This window comes from Brachycentrus maculatus, unplaced genomic scaffold (genome assembly GCF_059751285.1).
Source record: "Brachycentrus maculatus isolate JH-2025_06_01 unplaced genomic scaffold, ASM5975128v1 h1tg000119l, whole genome shotgun sequence".
Taxonomy (NCBI): domain Eukaryota; kingdom Metazoa; phylum Arthropoda; class Insecta; order Trichoptera; family Brachycentridae; genus Brachycentrus; species Brachycentrus maculatus.
The window spans coordinates 1645413-1672028 of NW_028280872.1; the positions used below are offsets into that span (position 1 = coordinate 1645413).

At 34.9% G+C, this 26616-nt stretch overlaps 2 protein-coding genes across 4 annotated transcripts in view; one reads left to right on the plus strand and one right to left on the minus strand.

Moving 5' to 3' along the window:
- Positions 1 to 4937: 4937 nt before the first annotated feature.
- UQCR-11 (Ubiquinol-cytochrome c reductase 11 kDa subunit) lies at positions 4938 to 7268 on the minus strand. The gene is made up of 3 exons (XM_088259653.1): positions 7217 to 7268; positions 7019 to 7104; positions 4938 to 5254 (listed from the first exon to the last, which is right to left on the minus strand). Exons 2-3 carry the CDS (start codon positions 7097 to 7099, stop codon positions 5081 to 5083), a joined length of 255 nt encoding a protein of 84 aa, XP_088115779.1. The 5' UTR covers positions 7100 to 7104; positions 7217 to 7268; the 3' UTR covers positions 4938 to 5080.
- A 952-nt stretch (positions 7269 to 8220) lies between these two features.
- The window catches only part of Set1 (SET domain containing 1), a 32080-nt gene continuing 13684 nt past the window's right edge, over positions 8221 to 26616 (plus strand). Inside the window, exons 1-14 of one of the 3 annotated variants that reach the window (XM_088259616.1) lie at positions 8221 to 8580; positions 8754 to 8990; positions 10336 to 10585; positions 11429 to 11970; positions 12887 to 13036; positions 14210 to 14318; positions 15977 to 16126; positions 17415 to 17560; positions 18079 to 18200; positions 19122 to 19234; positions 21110 to 21352; positions 23491 to 23653; positions 24661 to 24800; positions 25929 to 26333. In XM_088259616.1, coding sequence (XP_088115742.1) covers positions 8755 to 8990; positions 10336 to 10585; positions 11429 to 11970; positions 12887 to 13036; positions 14210 to 14318; positions 15977 to 16126; positions 17415 to 17560; positions 18079 to 18200; positions 19122 to 19234; positions 21110 to 21352; positions 23491 to 23653; positions 24661 to 24800; positions 25929 to 26333 — 2769 coding nt within the window. In that variant the 5' untranslated portion in view covers positions 8221 to 8580; position 8754. The remainder of the gene's footprint in view (positions 8581 to 8753; positions 8991 to 10335; positions 10586 to 11428; positions 11971 to 12886; positions 13037 to 14209; positions 14319 to 15976; positions 16127 to 17414; positions 17561 to 18078; positions 18201 to 19121; positions 19235 to 21109; positions 21353 to 23490; positions 23654 to 24660; positions 24801 to 25928; positions 26334 to 26616) is intronic. The other 2 variants (XM_088259615.1, XM_088259617.1) reach the window with 2 other exon arrangements.

Here is a 26616-nt window from a genome sequence, read left to right on the forward strand (position 1 = left end):
AAACAATTATTAACAGCGTACATAAATTACTAGCTTTGTGGAAAATCGACTGTACCCACATTATGTAATTTAGTTATTAAATGTATGTTCTATTGAAAAGTTTTACAATATCTTAATTTTTATTATTATTTACTTTAGTGGGAATATACTGGCTAGGCAAACATTTCAATTTGAATTGCAAAATAATAAATAAACCTAGTGTTTTCTGGTAAATTTTGCTGTATAATTTTTTTCAGATATTGACAAATATCATGTGCCATGAAAACAAATAACTACTTATATACAATGTATCCCTTTAAAGGGATAAAATTGTTGATTTACATACAAATTATTTAATATAAACAAATGTTTTTTAATTTACATTTTAATATGGTAGTCGTGTTTATATCAAGTACAATTCTGTATGAACACTAATGATCTTAGCAATCGATAACAAGAGTTTTTTTTCACCCAATTATGTTTAATTTTTAAATAAGTTCCTTCAACATTCCATAGACTAAAATTTATTTTTTGTAATCAGATGCCTTTCGAAGGTAGGGTAGGTACCTTTATGCGTGAAATTTTTCAGTCACCAGCGATATGAAAATATTGCATTCTCAAAAAATTCTAATTTCCATAAGCTAAGTATGTAATGCTTTAAAGAATACGTAGTTAGGTATATAATAATATGTTTACATTATTTTGAAAATAAATATATATTAATCATTTTATGCTTGTTTTATGCAGAAACAATTTATACTTTATTGGCCTCGAATAAAATAATGTCGTAACTCGATGATAGATTTTTTAGGAGCCAATTTTTCAGGTCCTTAAAAAAAGATCGCATTCTGCATTAGAATGATTCCCATATTGCATACAAATTAGATTAGTTTTGATTTTATATTGTGAAATATAATACATACCAACTTGTCACAAAGTCAAAAATGACTAACATATATAGTTCGAGAAAGATCAATGTCACAGTCAAATCATTGACAGGGCTAAAATTATTTTTTAAATTAGTATACTTTTTTTGTAATTATTTACACTATAGCAACTCAAAATCTTGAATTTTAAAAACCGTGTTTCTCATTCTCAAAGTGAACAAAGAACCTGTAGAATCTGTAGATCAGAAGAAATTGGAACTGAAAGAATTTTATACGTCTTTGTAATTTTTTTTTATAGTCAAAATCATTTTTGTATAAAAACTGGCAACAGTATCATATATTCTAAGTAAGGAAAGTTTGTCACAGTGTGCTTTCTATATTTGAAGTATTGGCGCTTAATTCATTTTAATAGTTTAGATAACTTTAAATTTACTTTTGTTCGGTAAATAAACAAATATTTGTTTAGTAATTTTTAACATTTTGATAATACGGATCAACAACCAGTTTGAAAATGTCCACGTTATTATAAATAAAAGTCCAGGGGTAAAGTTAAAGTCTTGTACATTACGTAGTTAAAACATTAACTTTTATATGATATTCCAGCCCTGGGATTTGATATTGAAATTCTAGCAATATCCCACTTTGCTACTAATGTAATTTTTACATTTACTTTTTCATATACGACAGAGATCATTTTATTTATTAGTTTTCTATGTGTGAAAAGCTTCTCCATCTCAATCAACAATTTGATTAAGACTTGTAATGATTTTTTGTCTTATTTTTGAGACACTTAAAGCCCTCGCAATAATATTTGGCCTTCGTTGCATGTATCTGTATTTTGTTAAAATTATAAAATATATATGTGTAAGCATTTATTATGAAAAGTTATATTTCTACAAGAAGTTTTATTATTTCACCACCTTTTTCCCATAATTCAAAGTTCTGCAATCACCAATGTCCGGATAGTAGTATTCCGAAGGAAACTCCAGTCTGTAGTGTTCCAACCCAAGGTATGTAACCAACGAGATGCAAAAGTTCTGTGGATGACGTGGGTTGCCAACATTAAAAAATACTGTATATTGGCATAAATAATAATGGCACCGCCTGATGAAGCTTAATGGCCAACGACGGTATGTCACGCCACATGCAAGCAAATATTAATGATAGAGTGACTGGGTCACCAGCAGCTGCCGTACAAATAAGTCAGATAATCAATGGTTTGACTTAATAAAGAAATACGGAGTAGAATGCAGCAACCCATGGTCACAACTGTCGTCAAGTAAAGGTGATTCACAACATTTTGAGTGTGTCTAAATACTTGTTCACAAAATCTGGATTATCTCAAATTACAGGAGTTATTTTCGTATTATTTTTTGACGTAATAAAATAACTCATATTATTATTTTATCATATTTTATTTTCAGCCCCGTGAATGCCCAGACTTCCATATTCTTCTTTATCTTTGATGAGAAGTCAAAAAAAATAATAAAGGTGATTCAGTTGGCTAGGCCATGTACTCAGAGGCGTGCATTTTATATAGGCAGAAAAGCAGTGCCTACCCTGGATTACTCGCGTTCCATATAGAAACACGACCAGTGCCTACTATACCTTATCCTTACCCAACCCTACTGCCTACCTAGATTAAACAATCTGTGCACGCCACTGCATGTACCCCACATGCCTCCCGAGAGCCTCTTTTACACTACATCAGGTTACCGCCATCCAAGACATCCACTGCTGATGGTTCGTCGGCAGTTTTTGTCTGGACTTCAGAATGCGAACCTGACTGAGAATGCATTGAAGCTGGCAACCAACAGAAGAGCCTGCGGGCAGTTTGTGAACTCCGGGACATTGGTCTGTATGTTCCCTATACAGCGTCGACATAGATTGTTTTACATTCCTATACACAGGACCAACCTGCCGATGGTTATGCCTGTAGAAGAGCTACCGCTATATTGAACAATATCTCATTGGATATTGATCTGTTCCATGTGTCTGAAGGAGTTTTCCAAAGCAGGATTCTTCTACACCTTTAGCAATAGTTGTTGCATATATTTTATTTTAATGTATACAATTTAAAAATTTTATAGTTTGTAATGTATATATTAATTGAAATAAATAAATTGAATTGAACTCCGTATGCTTCACATAAGGAGCGAATATAGCAAAATGAATGAACGTGTTATTATATATAATTGAAGGAATCTTTTCAGCCTCTTATCCATAAAACTTTATAAATACTTATCTGTAATTAGAAAACAAAGGTCGGGGCGAGATAAACAAACATCACACCCAGATGAATTAAAGAAAAGAAATCATATAACCCAGTGTCCTGTGAACCAGTGTTTCAGAGCCGTGTGCAATGAAAAGGATATAGGTGTGCCGCGACCAAATTCAATGTATTTGACACTTTACACTATGTTATTTTTTGACATATCATCAAAGATGAAGAAGAATATGGAAGTCTGGGCATTTATGGGGCTGACGACCGTCATAGGCTGGTTTAAGTGATCACTTTACACATGTGTAACATTCACCAATTCTACCCATTATTGACAACCACACTACTCAAATTCTTGGAAGTTCTATATATATGAACCAATTTTGAAACATTATTCTTGAATCACTAGAACTTCACTAGAGACATCTATTGGTGAGATGAAAAGAAGCTTTTTATTAAGCAGAAACTCTTTTAGTATGTGAGGTTCGAATCTTGGATTATAATCACACGCATGAGAAACGCCAGAAAATATCATTTTTATTATTTCAGCTTATAATTTGACCAGATAATTTATTTACAACATTTTGAGTGTGTCCAAATACTTGTTTACAAAATCTGGATTATCTCCAATTACAGGAGTTATTTTCACATTTTCTACATTATGTATTTAATACATACACAACCAAGTGTAGATGACAAATTATTTTTCAAAATGCAATATAGAATAAATGTGATAACTAAATAATTTTTCAATGGTCTATCAGTGGTTTTTAACCTTGGTTCAATCGAACCCCAGGGGTTCGGTGAGTCAGTCTCCCGAGTTCGGCGGGGGTCAAAACACACACCCGACTTATTGTACGATATTATGAAAAATGATACGACGTACGATATCGACATGCCCTACGTAAAGTCCTCTAACTACATTTTTGTCAATTTTGAGATATTTGGTGTACGTTATCAACTGACCGTTATCTACAAATATAAACAAACAAAAAATATATATAAAATAAATTACGCCTAGTTTTCAGGCGTATAAGACGCTATCTACATGGAATTTTCAAAATGAACTGAACTCCTAAAACGCTAACTACTTAATTTTGACAAAGCACAAAGTTTTAAAATGATTTAATTTATTATTTTATCGTGTATTTGAATGTAGAATACTAGTTTAGAATTTCAGATAAAATCATTAATTAATATGAAAAAATACGTTGAAAAAATCTTCTAAGCTCTCTCCTGTAAAGTAACAAGATTTGCAGATAGAGTACTTTACGTAGGGGCCGTTGATATATTCATGTATCCAACAGATCTAGTATATTATTTGATAGGAATATATCAATCTAGCAATAAATTTTTCCAATTAAGCGTTCGCATACATTACTGGTGGGGTTCGGTACCTCCAACACGGTTAAGAACCATCGGTGTATATATTTTAGCTTTTGGTGTGACGTGGAATTCTAGTAAGAATTTTTATGTGTCGTAGGTAATAAAAGTTTGCGTCGCACTGCTATATCTTCTTAATTCCATGTTCGCTCCCTAGGAATATATGGCCAACACGAGACGTCTCTAAGTCACTCTGTCACGCGCCATCTCCTTGGCTTCCTCCCAGGTCAGTCCGGCGTCTCGAAATTCCGCTGAGTATAATCGGTGAATGGTAGTCAGCGGCATTCCGGGGCGCCGGAATCCTCAGGGTTATAATAATAATAATAAATTTGGATAACTTATATAGCGCCATTTTCGTAAAAAAATACCTCAAGGGCGCTTCACGGTGAATGAATTGGGAATTGGGAATTATACTGCTATGTTATATTGCTTTATACCATAAGGGAATAAAGAAGAAGAAAATAATATTATTTTTAAACAATTTTATTTAATATTTTTTTCCTATATACATAATTAACAAATACTGCACATTTGTGTTGACTTTCTACAACATATCAGTAGAAATGAGAGGTGCCTGACAGATAAATAAATAGCGATGTGCGTCAGTTTATTACTTGAGTTTGGACCACAGGTCCTTGGTGACGCAGTGATCCAGGACATGAAGGTAGTCGAACAGTTCCTCGGAGCAAGTCTCGGCCGTCTTGGAACGAGAGTTCACTCGATCGTTGCACGCTTGGTACTTGGAATAGTATTCCAGAGCGTGCTTATCCTGGGCACATTTTTCCTATAAAATAAAAAAGATATAAAAAATTGATTTATAATATCGCTCACTCCTTTCAAGAACGTCATAAACCAAAAAACTTGATTTTTCAGGAGAACATTTTTAAAGTTTAAAAATATAATACAATGTGTTAAAAATAAATATCAAGCCACTTACTGAACTTTTTACTGTGCAACAGATCTTTTTTAGTAAAATGTGATGGTTTTTTCTCCATTTGAAAAATATTTAGTTTATTTAAAAAAATAATCAAACAATACCTTTTCTTCAAAATGCAAAAACAACACTTTCTGCCCCGGAGCGGGTAAATATTAAGTTAAAAATATGCCTCTTTTGCAGGGATATAGTACATTTTCTGGGCATTCCGAATACATGCACAACTGAAAATTGACGAATTTTGATTTATGACGTTTTTGAAAGGAGTGAGCGATATGTCAAATATTTGAAAGCGGCCGGGTCAGGAGTCGTAATAATCGTCGGGTATGTATGAGGAGATGCATGAATGTAGAAGAGGCGAAGAATATTTGCAAAGAGTGGTGTGGCGTTCGATTCTCTCTACCTACCTCTGCGGGGAAGCGGCGTGATGGTTAGTTAGTATATATAAAATTGATATTTTTTAAAATTTGACATCTCAACATAGATGGAGAAGAATATGAAATTCTGGGTATTTACAGGGCTTACAACCTATCATAGGCTGGTTATGTGATCACTTTACACACATGTAACATTCACCATTGTAACACTCTCCATATCATTCATGGTTCACTTTGAGTAGTACCACTTCTATCATCAGGTCAAATGTAGACTACATTACCTAGTGCGCTAACCACTATACTATGGAGGCGGACGATATTTCTACGAAAATATTATACCTTTGAAAAATTGACTTCATTTGATGGTATAATTACTTTTCACACTATTTAATATTTATTTTTTTGACTTTATCTGCTAACCATCACTTTGTTTTATATGTGGATGGGCAGAGAGGACAGAGTTATCTTTATACACAGATCACCCCTTACGGTGTTACCTTGTTTCCCAAAAAAATCATCAAATATTGAAGAACTATTTTCAAACTAACTTATTTTATGATACATTTTGTTTTATGATTTATTTTAAATATCATCCGCCTTCACAGTGTAGTGGTTACCGCGTTGTGCTACAATGCTGCAGGTTCTGTGTCCGATGCCCTTTGGGGTCAAAATAAATAAAAGTGATGTTTCACTATTACATTGATTGAATTGACACTCTGGACTGGTACATGAAGTACAGGCCTGATAACCTTGCCTTCATGTAATTGAAACTAACTAATTAACCATCACACCGCCTCCTCACAGGGCTAGGCAGAGAGAATAGAACGCCACAACAATCTGTCTTTGTAAACAATCTTCACCTTTTCCACATTCATGCATCTCCTCATACTTACCCGCAGATTATTTTGACTCCTGACGTGACCACTTTTAAATACATACATATATTGAAATACTTGGATCATGTAATTAATGATCAAAATAAAACTGCTTCAATACGATACAGTGCTCAATACACCATTCGGTGCAGATAAGGGTTGGAAGAAGAATAATTAAATAAATACTTTCCTGTACAAATAAACGACGACAAAAATATTCCATTAGTTTTTTGACATTTGAGAGACCGTACGGATTTAAGGTTAGGCAAATTGAAAAACTGACATGAACAAATTTATTTCATAAATAAATAAACGTAAACCACCAATATATCCGTTTTAAAGTTATTATTATTTAATCTCACCCTTAACACCGCTTGGGGGTCCACAATTTCATCTTCTTCAGCCCTGACGACAGGAAAAACTGAAATCTTCTTCTCGGCCATGTTACCTGGAAAGAATTTTCGGCGAACTTAATAAAACCGCTTAAACCTTTTACAATCGTATTGATCACATTAAATAATGTTAATACTACATAGCAGAAGAACAGTAATGTATATTACCAGATTTTATTTTACTCTCTGGAATCCTGTGATCGATGACGCAACGAAGACTGTCTGAAGCTAGGAACAAATGTGGCCAACAAAAACATTTCATAAAAAATGTGGCGGTGAAAAAGGACAACGCTAATTTGTAACACTCTGATTGGCCAACGCGAATTGGACTTAGTTCTGCGGAACAAGTCCAACTACATTTATTCATAACGATAATGTCTACTATTTTTTAGATGTATAAATAATATGACTTGTACACATTAGCAGTCTCTAACTAAAACATGTTTTTACAAGCACGGGTACGTATCCAGCTCCATGGGCTGGATAAGTCCCTGATCCCGAGTTCCTTGACTTGTGTCATCTGTACACTATCAAATATATTTTACCCCTCTGTATATGAATCTGGAGCGTAAGGCTGACTATACGTCCTTTTTTAATGATTAAGTAAATACCACGTCAATTCTGTTAGAATTCAAAGACAAAGTTAAATTAGAAGATTATATTACTTTAATGAATTTAAAAAGTCCCGATAAACCATAATTCACACAGTTTGTATATTTCAATTTTGTATTATAATGGAATGGGCTAATTTAAATTATGATTTTGATGTGTATGAGTTGTCTTATTCCATTAAATTATAGTTATATTACATTATTTACACACCACCACACTAATGCATTGAAATAAGCAATATACTATTAGAATACTGCATATTTACATAGTACGGATACTGTTATGGTGGTATAATAATTTTGTTTTTTTTTAAATACCTCAAAACTGGATGTCGCAGAAAATATAAAAACTGCTTAGAGACGGTAAAAGTTGTGATGCGGGTTAAAATAGTATCGAAGTAACAAAAATCAACCTACCTAGCATTCGGATGTCGGACGTTTCAGAAAAAAATCCTTTTTGACATCTTATGTGTTGGACACATGGACGGTTTATGCATAACTACTTCCATTTTTGAGTCAAGTTGGGCATTGAAATTTCACAATAACAATAGAAAATTAATCATTCAAAAAATATTATTTTAAGGATTTTGAGCTTTCGGAGAGCCAAAAAATTGTCGTGTATATTTTTTTCCTTCAATAAAAAATTGTATAACCCGCAGTTTATCATATACATCGAGACTGACAAATGGAGGTTAGTGAGCTATCCGTCACCATGGAGAGGGCCTTCATTTAGCGTTTTACAATATTTCTCGTTTAAATCTCCTTACGGGTTACTTTTAAACTGTAACCAGTGTCAATATCACCATATTCTTTTTATTTTACGCAAAACGGTATGGTACTTCGTGCGTTAGCCCCCGGGGCGCACAAATCACAATTGCGAAAAATCATCCTCTTCTTTTGACATCAAAAAAATTGTTAAAGGTTTGTCTTTTCAATGGATATCCATCGTCATCTATCGGCAATATTGGGGGGAACTATCGAGTAACGTCGCTAACTTGAATCGGCGCCGATCGAGGCTTTCATCGCGATGTAATCAACAAATATATTAATTTTGAGGTTATCTCCGCTAATGTTTATAGTATTTTCTGTTTCAGGATGAATGGCGCGATGGATCACAAGTACATGAATCATAATCCTGTCCCTCCGAAGGCACCGAGGAACTACAAGCTAATAGTAGATCCGACATTCTCCAAAGGTGCGCAGAAAATATATCGTTACGATGGCTCCATTCCGAATGATCCTTCGTATCCCGCCATTCTCTGTCGGGATCCGAGATCTCAGATCACGAGGATCAGAACAAGGATGGAACCCCTGGATCTGCCAGTACCTAGGTATAAACAACTACTTTCAACGACTCTACGCTAATGTATGGTTAATACAATAAATATAGCACCGTTTTAGTGAGAAATCAGCTCAAGCGGGTTTTACAATTTGCTGTACAAAACACTGGAATAATCACTGTCAATTCCTAAGCAATATATGTTTTTCGAAGAGTCATAAATCTATCTTATCAACAAGTGTCAAATCTCAAATATTGATACTAATGACAGTTGGAATAAATTTTGCATAATTTTTGACTGTCAGTTTATTGTTTTTTCACTACTTATCATTTTACAACTATTCAAACAAATAAAAGTATGCCAAGAACTTAGAAACAGTCTATGTTTTTTTTTAAGCGCCATAGTTACTTTGTGCAAGTTTTTTTTAGTTTCTCAAATTTTTTTTGGAAAATTTACATGTTTTAAAAAATATATATATTTTTTACAAGATTTCCATATTTAAATCATCTCTAGACATTACTAATATAAAATATGCAGTATTTTATAAAAATAAGTAAATGCTGCCTACCTCAGAACAGGTATTCACTTATATTCATAGAAGATGAACAGCTCTAACATGTTATAATTTGAATTTAACCCTTTACATTCAATTTTTTTTTGGTGCGTATAACCAACTCAATAAAATTTCGAGACTTATTACATTTATTACACTGATTGCACTGATATGATTCTGATTTAATTGGATTGAAAAGTAAAAAACCATTGCTTTGAAAATATTGAGTACTAAGACTTTATATTATTGGCGCCATAGGAGCGGCACTTAAGTAGTATGGTAAACCATGCATGCCGCCTCTATGGCAACACTCCCGTACTGAGGTTTAATTTTATTTAGGTACTAAACACCCTTTTTCTCTGTTGCAAATAGAACATATCGACGTGCCCTACGTAAAGTGCTCTAACTACATTTTTGTCAATTTTGAGATATTTGGTGTACGTTATCAACCGACCGTTATCTACAAATATAAATAAACAATTTTTTTTTTAAAATAAATTATGCCTAGTTTTCAGACGTTTTCAAATCGAATTTTCGAAATGAATCCAATTCCTAAAACGCTAACTACTAAATTTTGACAAAGCATACAGTTTTGAAATGATTTGATACATTATTTTATCGTGTTTTTTTAATGTAAATACTAGTTTAGAATTTCAGATAAAACCGTTAATTAATAAAAAAAATAGTTTGAAAAAATCTTCTAAGCTCTCTCCTGTAAAGTAACAGATTTACTGATAGAGTACTTTACGTAGGGGCCGTCAATATTGTGTTAATTTATTACAATAAACTCCGATTTTTGGCACTGAACTGAAGTGAAAATAAAAAGATATTGACTATTTCCAGATTCAGGATCGATCACAATTATGTGGGAGATCCACCGCAGTTGGAAGTCGCCATCAGTAACTTGAATGACAACATCGATCGAGCCTTCCTGAGTGACATGATATTGAAGCTCGGTGCTTACGAGGAGCTGACAATTTTCTATCACCCTCTGAACAACAAGCACCTCGGATTCGCTAGAATTGTTTTTGAAGAAGTCAAAGCTTCCAAAATGTGCGTGGAGAAGTTCAATGGAAAATCTGTTATGGGAAAGGTAGATTTATTTTTCCCCCTTTTTAAATTTTACTTATTTTCAGCAACAATGATATAATTAAAACATTATTGTTTCATTACTTGTTTTATATTATTCAATAAAAACTAAATATGTTTATTTTTAACTATATTTACTAACGTAACTATATCTTAAGAAAATATTTTTAATTAATGTTTTACTTAGTAAATATCACTATTTCTTAAAATCTACTGTGACATGTGTTTCGATGCATTCCGCATAATTTTCAAACACCGTATACGGTGTTACCATAAAAGTAACTCATGTACAAAAAAAAATTAATAAGTCAATTATTAAATATTTCACGTTCACAATAAATACGACATTTTTTAAGGTTTAACCGTATAAAAATGGATATTCTCCTACCAAGGTCCCAGAAAATAGTCGTAAGGATGGTAAGGGGAATGTTTCACACAAACAAAATAGCAATTATGTTTGATATCAATTTAAAAAATAAGTAAAAAAAATTGTAAAATGTAAGACCCTTAAGGTGGAGACTGAACGCAGCATTTTGTCGTAACGTAACACGTTACGATGCGATCATTCGCATAGTCAGTACACCGAGCCGAGCGCTCCATCCATAGTTTCGGATGCTCAGTGATGCTCGCCGCGAGCGATGTTACGACGTTATGTTACGACGAAATGCTCCGGTCAGTCTCCACCTTTAGTAGATGCCACCCATTTCACAGATTCTTGGATTCAATAGAGAAAATATTGAGACTTAAATTTTTCCAAATGAAATTAATAGTGCTGTGGATATATTTTATTATTTTCTTTTTGTAAATGTTTTTGCATATGTATTACTAATATTTTTAATGGTTTTAGGTTTTAAAAGTGACACTCGATCCATTTGGAGAGCAAGTTAAAACAATGTTTGAAAATTTAACTATGGAAAAGAAGCCTCCTCCCCCACCACCTGCTCCTCTACCCCCGCCGCCCCTACCTGCAGTACCTCCCCAACCCCCCACAAGTATGGCGACATTATCCATAGACGAAACCTCCCGACATTCTTCAAGTTCAAAAGTAGAACCCCCTCCTCCTAGACCAGAGCACGAGCCAAAAGTGCACGAAAAGGAATACTCATACTCCAGCTCGAGACACAAAGAGTCGTCTCACTCGCACCACCGCGACCGGGACAGAGAGAGGGATAGGGATAGAGATAGAGACCGAGATAGAGATAGAGATCGAGATCGTGATTTGGATGAGAGAGACGGCAACAGCTCGTCGAGGTGGTCGGATGAGGACAGAGACTCGCACAGAGATAGAGACAGGGAGAGAGAACGCGAGAGAGAAAGGGACAGAGATAGGGGTCACTCGAAGTACTGTAGGAGGAGTGACAGAGACAAAGGAGACAGAGAACGAGACAGGTAAATATTTAACACCCCTTATTTTGAGCTTATAAGTAATAATGCAGGCTTTGATTCTTCGGAATAGCATCACAATGGTTGATTTTTTTATGGCAATTTGAGCTATATTATTTATTCGAGTGAAACGTAATTTTTGCAGCCTTTTCTGTGTCAAATAACTTGTTACTGTCAATCACCGGTTTTAAATGATTTTCAGCATTGTTGTGAACAAAAAATAGAAGAAAGAAAATAAAATTTTAAATGTTGATAGAAAGAGATATTTAGTGATTCTACTTGCATTTATGTTGCAAATGTTGTGCATTTATGTTGCAAAAATAAATTAGTTAAAAAATTGCAAAACATGGCAAAGCTTGCTGTATTATAACTCAATAAAAAAAATATGCATTCTATGCCCTTTTTTCATTTAATTTTTACTCTAACCAGCAAATCTAAGAACCTCAAAATATTATTTATATTGAAACTATTGATTATATAGGCTTGCGATATATTAATTTTATACACAAAAGATCATATATCTGTACAAATCAACCCCTTTCCAATAAAATGTCCCGTTTTGGTAATATTTTGTGTTATATAAATATGTAAATATTTTTCAATATATCGTAGTCGTGCAGGAGAAAGTGACCAACTAACAAAACGCAAAATGTTCAGGAGGGCCATTTAAGTCACTTTAGCTTGGCAAGAAAATAAACACCAATGCACTTAGTAATTTTTAACAAGTTAATATATTATACTTCCAAGTTAATAAAATAAAATCCTTTGGGATTTTTTCAGGGCAATATTAAGCTAGTAAGATATCAAATAGTCAATGATCACGTTTTTGTAAAAAATGCACTTGGTCACTTTCTACTGTATGACTACGATATATCTCAATGGCAAAGCGTATTGAATAATACATTTGTTTTTCCTATAACAGGCACAGTAGACACAACTCGCGTAGTTCGGATGCTTCATCTGTCCCTACTCAAGACCCTAGTTATAGTTCAAAGTCTGCAGACGTCGGATATGCTGGGTCCGCTGGCCCTACACCGCCTCCCTTTGATCCTTACTATGGTTCATCACAGGGGTAAGTACTTGAATCATTAAATTTACAAATCGCTCACTCTTTTCAAGAACGTCATAAATCAAAAAACTTGATTTTTCAGGAGAACGTTTTTAAAGTTTAAAAATATAATACAATGTATTAAAAATAAATATCAAGCCATTAATTGAAATTTTTTCTGTGCAATAGATCTTTTTAGGTAAAACCTGAAGGTATTTTCTCCATTTGAAAAATATTTAGTATATTTAAAAAAAAATAATTATACAATACCTTTTTTTCAAAATGCAAAAACAACACTTTCTACCCTGTAGCGGGTAAATATTAAGTTGAAAATATGCCACTTTTGCTGGGGTATACTACATTTTCTGGGGATTCCGAAAACATGCACAACTGAAAATTGATGATTTTTTATTTATGACGTTCTTGAAAGGAGTGAGCGAAATGTGGCCATCTACTGTACTGTCTACTCTACTCGGCTGTCCAAATTTAAAACACAGTAAAGGACATTTTTTTGTAGTAGGTTTTTTTTGCATTTTTGGACTAAGTAGAGTCTACTTAGTCCATAATCGATTTAATGAAGAAGAAAAAGTTTTTTTTCATGTAAAAAGAACCCACTCCCCAGAGAAATGCAGACATCAATTTTTGTACTCCCAGAAAGGTTAATTATAAAATGGAAAATCACAAAGTTAGTGCTTCAAATATAAATTATATTAAAAAATCTTAGTTTATATATTTTAAAATTTTAGAACATTGCCGTAAACATTTATTTATAAATTATTCCTCTAATTTTTTAAAACTTGTTTTCCCGATTTCTGACCTTTGTTTAAATAAAGCATTCTAGTCAAATTTGGCAAATATATTCTACATATCTATTTTTGAATTTTTTTGTTGGCATTTTACAATAGAATATAATTAAAAGTTCAAAAATATTCTATTATGCTGATACATAATAGAATGGAATAAAATGAGCATGATCACACAAAGCATGGCTTGTGTGTGCTTATACATTTTTTTTTAGGTTATTAAATAGAGTTTTTTGCTGTTGTTGAATATTTGGATTAGTTAAGAAATCTTTTTTATTTTGTCAGATCAGTATCAGAGTAAACCTATATGTAAATTTCGTGTGTGTCCTAACTCCGTAATATTACGAAACCATGTTAAGCTATGATATGAATGAACGCGGTTTCTTATGTTCAGATACAGTGGATATCGAGGGTACCATCACTCGGGAAGTGGGCACTGGCCGCAAACACCATCCGGAACCTGGTCACACCACCCGCCTGCGGATTGGCACAAGTCTCACGAGGTAAGCTGAGAATGAGGGATCGCTCTGGGAAAGTAAATAATAAATATGCTAATCACCAAGCTTCATATTATTATCTGGGATCTATTGTCAATCATAATAACATAAGTGGTCCATAGTAAATATCAAAGATATCCTCATGACATGTGTAGTATCAAAATATCTTGTATTTTTATCCAATTCTCATGTAGCTAATTTCAGTCAATATTTTAACACATTGTTTTACGGGCGATTTTTTCATCAACCCAGACAAGTAACCGCAAACCCAATTCCGATCGGTACTAAGTTTTTTGGTGTCTCTCGCGCTCTGCCAAAAGTAAGCAAATAGAACGCTTATAAACGTCTTCCACTCTCTGCCAACAGTATGTGAAAGGCGTTTTGAATAATAATAATTATAATAAATTTGTATTTTATTTATTGTTTCGGCATTAACTTTGTGGTAAGACATGTTACAATGATTAAAGAAAGGACTTGTTTTTTACCACTTGAGTTTTATTATAGACTACATGTTTCAGAAGTTAAACTTCCATCATTCAGGTCTGTATAATAACTGTTATTATACAGACCTGAATGATGGAAGTTTAACTTCTGAAACATGTAGTCTATAATAAAACTCAAGTGGTAAAAAACAAGTGTTTTCTTTAATCATTATAATAAATTTGGATAATTTATAGAGTGCCATTTTCGTAATATACTTCCTCAAGGGCGCTTTTAAGCGTTTCTCGCAAACAATATGTTAAGAAAGCACACTGACTTAGATTTGCTGATTTTTAAAAAGTATTTTTGCCTAGAATTTACACTCATGCATTACATGAAATTATAGTAACTTTAAACATAAAGAATAAATCCACTCACAAGTAGGCATAGGCTATAAAACTTATAAAGTTGAAGCCTAATTAGGGCAATGATAAGCAGTGTTGCATAACCCGTAGCTAGACACAATCTGAGTCACTTGGAGGTTAGATAATTCAAAGTATTTGCTGATATCCAAAGACACGCGCCGTAGCGTAGTTGGGTAGACGCTCAACTGCGAAACTGGTTTGATTCCCGCCAATATCAAAATAAATTCAAAAAAATTGTATTTAAAATTGATCTGAGTGTTTGTGATATGTTTTTCATATTTACCTTCCCTATCCTTACTATCCTACTTGCGACAACCCTCTAAAAGAAGAGGCTTAGAGACATTCCTTAAAAAAAAAATGTTTCGTAGAACGTCTCCTTTCTAAATTCAATATACGTCCGCCTCTGTAGTGTAATAGTCAGCACGCTGAGCTACCGTTCTGGAGGTTCGATTCCCAGGGGGGGTCAAATATATATAAGTGATTTTTTCACCATAATATTTATTCAATAGTACCCTGGACTGGTACCTGAAGCGGAGGGCTGATCACCTTTCCTTCATGTGTAAAAACGATCAAGATAACACTGCGTTTATATGAAGCAGTGCCCTATGCACCATTGGGGTGCGTATAAGGGTTTTATTATTATTATTATTAAAATATTACAGGGAACCCTGAATACCAGTGTAAATGTTTGAGTCTTCCATCCCTGTGTTCAATTTGTGATTTGTCGACGATTAAATCGTGTCACTTCCAACTAAACCTGTGTAACCCGTGTCGTGTTTGCATCCGGACTAACAACCGAGCCCGCTAACCCGTTTGCAGAGCTTGCATGCCGCGGGCAGTGCCACCTCCCACTCGTGGGGCACGCCCTCCGCGCCCCCCACCCCCGCCCCGCCGCCCCAATCCCACCACCACACGCCGCCCGACGCGGACCACAAGCCCAAGAAGGAGACCGCCAAAGCCAAGTCCAGGGTGAGCTATGCCTATTTGATTCCACAAATTAATGGAGAAAAGTCAGTATGATCGTTTTATTTATATTCAACATTTTATATTATTTTTTGACATCTCATCAAAGATGAAGAAGAATATGGAAGTCTGGGCATTTACGGGGCTGACGACCGTCGTAGGCTGGTTTAAGTGATCACTTTACACGTGTGTAACATTCACCAATTTTACCCATTATTGACAACCACACTACTCAAATTCTTGGAAGTTCTATATATATGAACCAATTTAGAAACCTTGTTCTTGAATCACTAGAACTTCACTAGAGACATCTATTGGTGAGATGTAAAGAAGCTTTTTACTAAGCAAAAACTCTTATATTAGTATGTGAGGTCCGATTCCTGGATTATTACACACATGAGAAACGCCAGAAAATACCATTTTCATTTTTATTATTTAAGCTTATAATTTGACCAGATAATCCAGATTTTGTGAACAAGTATTTGGACACTCAAAATGTTGTAAACAACATTTTAAGTGTATCCAAATATTCTGCCACAAATCTGGATTATCTCCAATTATAGGAGTTATTTTTCATATTATTTTTGGACATCTCATTAAAGATGACTTCTTTATTCTTCTTCATCTTTGATGAGATAATATGAGAAAAAATAATATGATTTATTTATAGATTTGATTTTAATTTGTAGAATCCCATTTTTATTTACGCAAACATTTAATATTATATTTATATCAAACACTGATTATTAGTCTACTAAGTTGTATTTTAGAGCGCTTGTGCACTACATGGAATTTTACTGTCCGGCAGTCCGGTTAGCATGAAAAAATGGATGATTGGCTTATCCACTTGTCCGTCGTTCTCCGGATCGATGCGCTCGATCAGTGCATGATCAGTGAACTCGATCACGCTTAACTGTCGTAGTCGCTTTTATTTGAAAAAACCGGAATGCCGGACAGTAAAATTCCATGTAGTGCACAAGCACCCGTATAAAAAAACACAAAAATAAAATTTGTGACTATTGATTCGCCTTGTTTTGACATTGTCTTTAGTAGTTCTCAACTACTGTCTTTAGTAGTTTGAAAATGCCATTACAGAGCGAAACAACTGACCCAAATTTTATTTTGATGTATTTTTAATAATAAAATCCAATTTAGTAGAATTTAAAAATCAGTATTGACCATTAGGTTGTTGCTATATACTGTCTCAGTCGAAAAAAAAATGGTCCTAGTGGAAGTAGTTATGGACCTATATCTTCAGATATCTTTTGGTTGATTATTTTTTTATCACGTGTAGGATGTATCGCCAAAAGACAAGAAAGTCAAAGAAGTGCCAACTAGTGTGCTGGAGGCCAAGGAGATCAAGAAGGAAAGCACCACGCCGGTGAAAGCAGAGAGCTCTACCTCGGCCGATGCAGCCAAGAATGTGGACTTGGATACCAGGTACAATTCCGACACATTAGCGTCTTCAAAGCCAAACTTAAAATATTGCCTGCAACACCGACACAACAAATAAACATCAATTCGTGTCAGCAACAACTGTCAAAATTCAAGTTTTGCGTTTATTTGTATTTTTTAATTTTTTAAAGTAATGCTGAAAACAGTTCAAATCTACTTATGTGGGTAATTGACAACATTATGAAGGAATGGACTAAAAACCTAACTTAACACATTGTTGTCGGGCGATTTTTTGATCAACCCTGACCCTAATTATGCTCGGACAGTCTGCAAAAATCTTCAGGTTAAACCTAAAAAGATGTGTTGCACAGTAAAAAGTTCAATAAGTCGCTTGATATTCATTTTTAATACATTGTACATATTATATTTTTAAACTTTAAAAACGTTCTCCTGAAAAATCAAGTTTTTTGATTTATGACATTCTTGAAAAGAGTAAGCGATATGTCTCCACATGATAAACCCAAAAAAAATTACACAGTTAAAATGTCCAATAATGATTACAGAATAGCCATGCTGTTGAAGGGAGCTGGCGGGGGAGGCATGGCCCCACCTTTCCTGCAACTCGGACTCAGTTCCGAAGAAGATGACGAGTCCACCAATCACAAGTCTGCTCTCCCGGGACACGGTGAGTGTGAAATGATGGAACGCCACACTCTTCTGTCCTGACATACACTCCTAGCTTCCTTCACATCCATACATCTGTCATACATGCCCTCCGTATATATAATATTTTAACTGTCATACATGCCCTCCGTATATATAATATTTTAACTGTCATACATGCCCTCCGTATTTATTATATTTTAACTGTCATAAATGTCCTCCGTATATATAATATTTTAACTGTCATACATGCCCTCCGTATTTATTATATTTTAACTGTCATAAATGTCCTCCGTATATATAATATTTTAACTGTCATACATGCCCTCCGTATATATTTTAACCCCCTGGAAATTTAACCCGGGACCTCCAGCATGGTAGCCAAATGTGCTACACTATAGAGGCGGACAATTCCTAGTTTCAAAGGAGAAATCCAGTGATATTTTCAAATGTATAACAATTACAATTATTTTTACTCTATTCTTCCTGAAAATCAAACTGACTTTAGTGACTAACCTAACCTAACCTAACCTAAAATAAGTTTAGTTTGGACTATGATGTTCTCTGCATAAACTAACAAAAAGCACTAAATATAAATAAAATGATATACATATAAACTTAAAAATACATATTATTTGAGTATAATAATTCATTAATAAAGTGATTTTTTCACTCTAATATTTATTCAATATTACACTGGACTGGTACCTGAAGAAGAGGGCTGATCACTTTTCCTTCGTATGTTAATGATCAAGATAACACTATTTTTACATGATGCAGTACCCTATGCACCATCAGGTACGGACGAGAGTTTGGAGTGAATGAAATGAATGATTCATTTTCGGTACATTGGCCTAGAAATAAGATAAAATAAGATGCTCTCTAGAAATGCTCTGTAATTCAAAAAGGAAAGTCATCATATAATTGTGATTTTTGTCTCCAGGATCAAGATCGGCATCGGCCACCCCTGAACCGGAACCACCCCTCTCCAACCCTCCATCACCCTTTCTCAGTTTGGAGAACTACCTCGAGTGCCATCAAAAAGCGATAGAACAGGTAAGATATTTATAATATTTTCTCAACCTTTTTTGACCTCCAGAAATCATATTAACCTTTCCTTCCTGGTGATATGTCGCTCATTCCTTTCAACAACGTCATATATCAAAAATCGTTTTTAATTATTTTTTTTCTTCATACATTTGAGTAAATTTTTAAATACATAGTCGAAATTATTTTCGTATCATCAATAGCAACAGTAGAGTAGACAGTACAGTAGATGGCCACATTTCGCTCACTCCTTTTAAGAACGTCATAAATAAAAAAAATCGTCAATTTTCAGTTGTGCTTGTTTTTGGAATGCCCAGAAAATGTACTACATATATCCCAGCAAAAGCGGCATATTTTTAACTTAATATTTACCCGCTACAGGGCAGAAAGTGTTGATTTTGCATTTTGAAGAAAAGGTATTGTTTAATTACTTTTTTAAATATGCTAAATATTTTTCAAATGGAGAAAAAAACATTCAGGTTTTACCTACAAAGATCTGTTGCACAGTAAAAAGTTCAATAAGTGGCTTGATATTAATTTTTAATACATTTCGTTATATTTTTAAACTTTAAAAACGATCTCCTGAAAAATTAAGTTTTTTGATATATGACGTTGTTGAAAGAAGACAGCGATATGTGCTTACTACAATTCGACTTTAATAACAAGAATATCAATATTAAAAAAAAAAAAAATAATTTTATTTTTATTTTACTTTATTTCAATATAAAAAAAATTTAATATCGCCGTAATACAATTACGTATTACATAAAAGTATTATTATTTTATGGTATAAATTTATTCATTTGCAGTGACAAAAATAAATAATTTGTAGAAAAATCGGGGATAGAATCACCAACACACAAAAGATTCTCAGTGTGTGCGTGCGTGCCGTGCTTTGCATACACGCACATGCGGTTTGATACTGTTTCTGCCGATCTCCTTTTACTAGCGCGCAAGTCATCATTTGGGGTGGTTGTGCCACTACACCAGCTATGGCGGCTACTTGCGATGTATTTTTTTCTTGTTTTCAGATACTTGTCAGAGCTAACATTACAAAATTTAAACATTTCAACTTCAATTATGGTTAATAAAAGCAACATTTAGGAATACTCACATTTTTCCCGTTTTTAAATCACATTTTCATATGGTGTACAAAATACATATCACCGTTGTACGCGGAAGTCTTTAGCACCGTAAGGGAAAGGTTAGGGCTCTCGGGAGGCAAGCGGAGTACATGGCCTAGCCCATTGTTCCGCAAAGTATGTGCCGCGACACACTGATGTACCGTGGTGATTAGTTGGTGTGCCGCGGAAAAAAGTCTAGTTTTGTGAAAATAACACAATTGCTCCAAATTTTGATTGCCTGTGCTCAGTTAAGTAGGCTCACATGTCGCATTAAACATAATATGTTAACAACATTTTGAGTGTGTCCAAATACTTGTTCACAAAATTTGGATTGTCTCCAATTGCAGGAGTTATTTTCATATTATTTTTTGACATCTCATCAAAGATGAACTTCTAGTGATTCAAGAACAACGTTTCTAATTCTAAATTGGTTCATATATATGGAACTTCCAAGAATTTGACTTGTGTGCTTGTCAATAATGGGTAGAATTGGTGAATGTTACACGTGTGTAAAGTGATCACTTAAATGCCCAGACTTCCATATTCTTCTTCATCTTTGATGAGATGTCAAAAAATAATATAATATGTTAAATATGTTACCATAATATGGTAAATATGCACCTCTGAAATTTCTTAATTTTGTAGGTGTACCTTGAAGAGAAAAAGTTTGCGGGACTCTGGGCTAGCCAACCGAATCGCCTTTTCTTGACAATGGTTGTAACCAAGATTTGCACTATAGTAGGTATATTTCGGTTTGCAGAGAGCGCTGGCCCGCCAGATGGAGAAGCAGCTGAGCTCGTCGCTGCTGGCGCAGCGCCGCATGATCGCGGAGAAGCTGGGCTCGGACATCTCCTCCAGCGAGGACGAGCTGCTCACGGGCGGGCGGCGCCGCACCTCCTCGCCCCCGCGCATGCCTCGCATGCCCGACATCAACTTCCTGGACGATGCCACCATGGACTCCGCCGCCACAGCCATGGACGACCGGAATCTGGACGACGACCAGGTTGGCTCTAATCTTTCTTTGATTTGCGGTAACGGAACCGCGACGCCTCCGTGGTGTAATATTTACTAACGTAATTATATGCAAATTATTAACTATTAGCGGAAGCTAAACTGGCAGTGCACAACAGAGTCCTGGTTCCAACTCTAATGTATGAAGTGAAACATGGAGTTGGCAAAAGAAGGATGAAAGTAGACTGAATGCAGTCAAAATGCGATCTCTCAGAAGAATGTGTGACAAAACGATGTATGATAGATGTGCGAATAGTGAAATAAGGAAGGAATGCAAAGCTGAGATAAGCATTATTGATAAAATTAAGAAAGGTGTGTTGAGATGGTTTGGACATGTGGAACGAATGAGTGAGGAAAGAACGGTAAAACAAATTTATGAGGCGAATGTAAGTGGAAAAAAGAGCAGAGGAAGACCGAGAAAAACATGGCACAATCAGGTATGCCAAATACTTGAAAGTGGTCAGGTTAGGAGTCGAAACAATCGGCGGGTGTGTATGAGGAGATGCATGAACGTGGAAGAGCCGAAGAATGTTTGCAAAGACAGAGTGGTGTGGCGTTCTATTCTCTCCTCCTACCCCTGCAGGGAAGCGGCGTGATGGTTAGTTAGTTTTTTTTTTTTTATATGTTAAGAAAATATATTGTGTTTCTTTATAAAATATGTATATTCAAAAAATAAATGTAAGAATTCTAAAAGCAAATTACCATAAAAGTAACTCGTGTACAAAAATAAGAAAAAAAAGAATGAGTCAATTATTAAATACTTCACGTTCACAATAAATAAGACGTTTTTTATTGTTAAACCGTATAAAAATGGATATGCTTCTACCAAGGCCCCAGAAAATAGTCGTAAGGATGGTAAGGGGAATGTTTCACACAAAAAATAGCAATTATGTTTGATATCAATTTATAAAATAAGTAAAAAAAATTGTAAAATGTAAGACCCTTTAGGTGAAGACTGACCGGAGCATTTCGTCGTAACGTAACACGTTACGATGCGAGCATTCAGGCAGCCAGTACAGCGAGCCGAGCGCTCCATCCATAGTTTCGGATGCTCGGTGATGCTCACCGCGAGCGATGTTACGACGAAATGCTCCTGTCAGTCTCCACCTTTATCTTATAATATCATAGCACCCCGTTCAATATATTGTATTCCACATGGTAACTGTTTTGGTGAAATTTAGTGACTCAAGCCATCAAGGTGAAATTTTTCGTGTAACCTAACCTAAAACATTAAAAGTGCTTAGTATTATCGTATTTTTATAGATATTTCTTTTGGCGTGATGTCTTTACTTACTAATTTTTGTGGGTACAAGTTGTGGAAGATGAGTAGTAAAAGTTTGCTAGTTTTTTTACTCTAGTTTATTCTTTATTTAAGTTACTAGGAGCTCTAAAGTGAGTGACTGCTTTAACCTTTTCAGGAGTACAAAAATTTATATAATAATAAGTAGAAATGATTTAGTTTTTAGAAAAATCCGTAAAAATAATCTCCCTTAAATGAAGAGATAATGTATTTGCCCCAGATAAAATTGAAATGATGAACAGAAGTATTTAGGAATTATTTGGTATTTTCGCAAAAATCAAAATATAGTAAGCAAATGGTGCATGCCACAATTCTCCTAATGGGACAAAATGATAAAGCCGAGTTGTTTTCAGATGTCCCTATCATAAAATCAAAATTTGTCCATTTCAGATGTTCCTGTCATAAAATTAAAATTTGTCCATTCAGATATCCTTGTCATAAAAATAAAATTTGTTCTTTTCAGATGTCCCTGTCATAAAATTAAAATTTGTCCATTCAGATATCCCTGTAATAAAAATAAAATTTGTTCATTTCAGATATCCCTGTCATAAAATTAAAATTTGTCCATTTCAGATGTCCCTGTCATAAAATTAAAATTTGTCCATTCAGATATCCCTGTAATAAAAATAAAATTTGTTCATTTCAGATGTCCCTATCATAAAATTAAAATTTGTCCATTTCAGATGTCCCTGACATAAAATTAAAATTTGTCCTTTTTAGATGTCCCTGTCATAAAATTAAAATTTGTCCATTTCAGATGTCCTTGTTATAAAATTAAAATTTGTCCATTTCAGATTTCCTGTCATAAAATTAAAATTTGTCCATTTCAGATGTCCCTGTCGTCTCTGTCCTCGACGGAGGCCAAAATAGAGGAGCAGGCCGTTCCCTTCACGGCGGCCCCCCCGCCCGGGTTCCAGGCGCGCGCCCCCCACCCCACCTGCCTGCCCTACCTGGGCGCCGTGCCCTCCGCCTACCCTGTGTGGCCGCCGCAAGGTACGCACGCACTCGCATTCCCATAAATACCAAACAATTCCAACAGAACTTTAAATATATATATTTTTTTATAATTAAAATGTAACTTTGTTTTAAAATCACTATAAGTATTTAATTATAACTTAATTATAATGTCTACCGGTTTCGAAGCTAACCGCTTCTTTATCAAGACTGATAATACTGACAAAATAAAGCCACTTGAGATCTACCTAAGCTTCTTTCCCTAACCGTCAAAATATTTTGAATATTGTTTGGTAGATAGAGTTTTAGTATTAATCAGTCTTGATAAAGAAGCGGTTAGCTTCGAAACCGGTAGACATTATAATTAAGTTATAATTAAATATTTAAATGATTTTAAAACAAAGTTACATTTTAATTATAAAATGGAAAATCACAAAGTTAGTGCTTCAAATATAAAATATATATATATATATATATATATATATATATATATATATATATATATATATATATATATATATATATATATATATATATATATATATATATATATATATATTTTACTTTTAAAACCCTTATCGGCACCCGATAGTGCATAGGGCACTGCATCATATGAACGCAGTGTTATCTTGATTGTTAACACATAAAGGAAAGGTGATCAGCCTTCCGCTTCAGGCACTAGTCCAGGGTAATATTGAATAAATTTTAGAGTGAAAAAATCACTTATACTTATTTGACACCCCCTGGAAATTGAACCCAGGACCTCCAGTACGGTAGCCCAGCGCGCTGACCATTACACTATGGAGGCGGAAAATTTTCTATAAAATGAATTAAATTATTAAAAAAACTCTTATAATAAATAAATAAATTAAAAATAAAGAAAAATAATTCTTGCTTTTAAAAACCGTCTGCTCTAGTAGCTGCTTATAGATAGGTAGCTCTGCATTATTTGAAAATTATCCATTATTTCACAGAATGCTCACCTTGCTTTATTGTTTTTTTTTTTTAAATATTAAATAAATTTTCATTTTTATTTCTCGTTCTAGCCGGCTACCCAGCGGGGTACGCGGGCCCTATGTACGCGGCCGGAGCCCTGTACCCCCCTCCGATGAGCGCCCACCCGCGCGCATACTCCCTCCCCACGGCGGTCCCTCCCTATGGAGCGCACATGCCCTATGCACCAATGGTAACTAAATTCTCCATACTTCTTCTTCCTGGCTACATCCCAACTTATCGTGTTTGTAGACTGCTGGGGTCAGCTCTCTGTCTCTCGTCCTCAGGTTATAGGTCCTTTTAAATCATGGACAACGTCACCTAGGACATGTCTTCAAACCATGTTCTCTCTTTGCAGCATCCATGAATTTTTTAGTCTTCCTCTAGATATCTTTTGAGGAAGATCCAATATGCCCATACCATCTCAATTTCTTTCCTCTACCTTCCTATTTATGTATATTACGCCCAGACTTCCACGAATGTGTGAACTCTTTATTTTGTCTCTAAGGGACACTCCTGATAACCATTTCAGCGGATTCTCTGTACTTAATCTTTGTAAATAGTAATCAATCCGTTCCCATACAAATTTCTAAGACGTATTCATATACTGATTGTATTATTGTGTTTATAATTTCCCTCTCTTTCCTCGTGTATCTTGTCATATTCTAAGCCAGTGGTTCTTAACCTGGGTTCGATCGAACCCCTGGGGATCGGTGAGTTAGTCTCCAGGGTTCGGCGGAGCTCAAAACACACACGCGACTTATTGTACAATATTATGAAATACGATATATTAATTTATCCAATAGATCTAGTATATTATTTGAAAGGAATATATCAAATATTATGAAAAATGATATGACATACTACGATATTTTCATTTATCCAATAGATCTAGCATAAAGGAATATATCAATCTAACAACAACAAAAAATCCAATTAAGGATTTAGTGAAGGCGCATATGAAACTGGTGGGGTTCGGTACCTCCAACATGGTTAAGAACCACTGTTCTAAGCATTGTTATTTGAAGTACAATAATATTTAATATGTTTGAGATGGGTGTTTTTTACGTCTGCGGACCGTTGGCAACGGGATTTGATAATTATAAACACATAGTTGAGACTTTAACAAGGAGATTGGTACATAATATTCATTTAAAAACATTAGATATGTAATTCCTTCTTTTCTGACATTGAAATGAGGCCGGCGCAGAAGGTAAAAATACCCTTCCCATCATTAAGCATCAATCGACTGAACGGGTAGAAATACCTTTCCCGTCCTCAGTGTGTTAATATGTATCTCTGTTCTCTTGACTACTTTCAGCACTGCGAGGACCCTTACTACCCGACAATAAAAGAAGTCGTCCTGAGGGTCACCGAAGAGCTGAAACAGATCCTCAAGAGGGACTTCAACAAAAAGATGATCGAGACCACCGCCTTCAAGCACTTTGAGATGTGGTGGGACGAGCAGCTCCGGGGGAAACCGGAAGAGAAGTCCGTCAAGGCCACGCCGCTGCAGGACATCTCCAACAAGAAGGAGGAGAAGATAGACTCCTTCAAGGCCATCCTGGACTCCACCAGGGACCTGGACCTCGGAGGGTACGGCATGGCGGTGGGACTGGGACTGCGCGCCACCATTCCCAAGATGCCGAGTTTCCGGAAGAAGAGGATGATCCCGTCCCCAGTGGTGATGGATGAAGACTCTTCGGATAAAAGACTTAGTGATCAGGTAAACAACATATTTATCCTTCTCTTCTTCTTCAAACCCTTATCCGCACCCCAATGGTGCATAGGGCACTGCATCATATAAACGTAGTGTTATCTTGATCGTTAACACATGAAGAAAAGGTGATCAGCCCTCAGCTTCAGGTACCAATCCAGGGTAATATTGAATAAATATTACAGGAAAAAAAATCACTTATATTTATTTGACCCCCCCCCGAGAATCGAACCCGGGACCTCCAGAATGGTAGCTGAGCATGCTGACCACTAATACTAATATATATCCAATA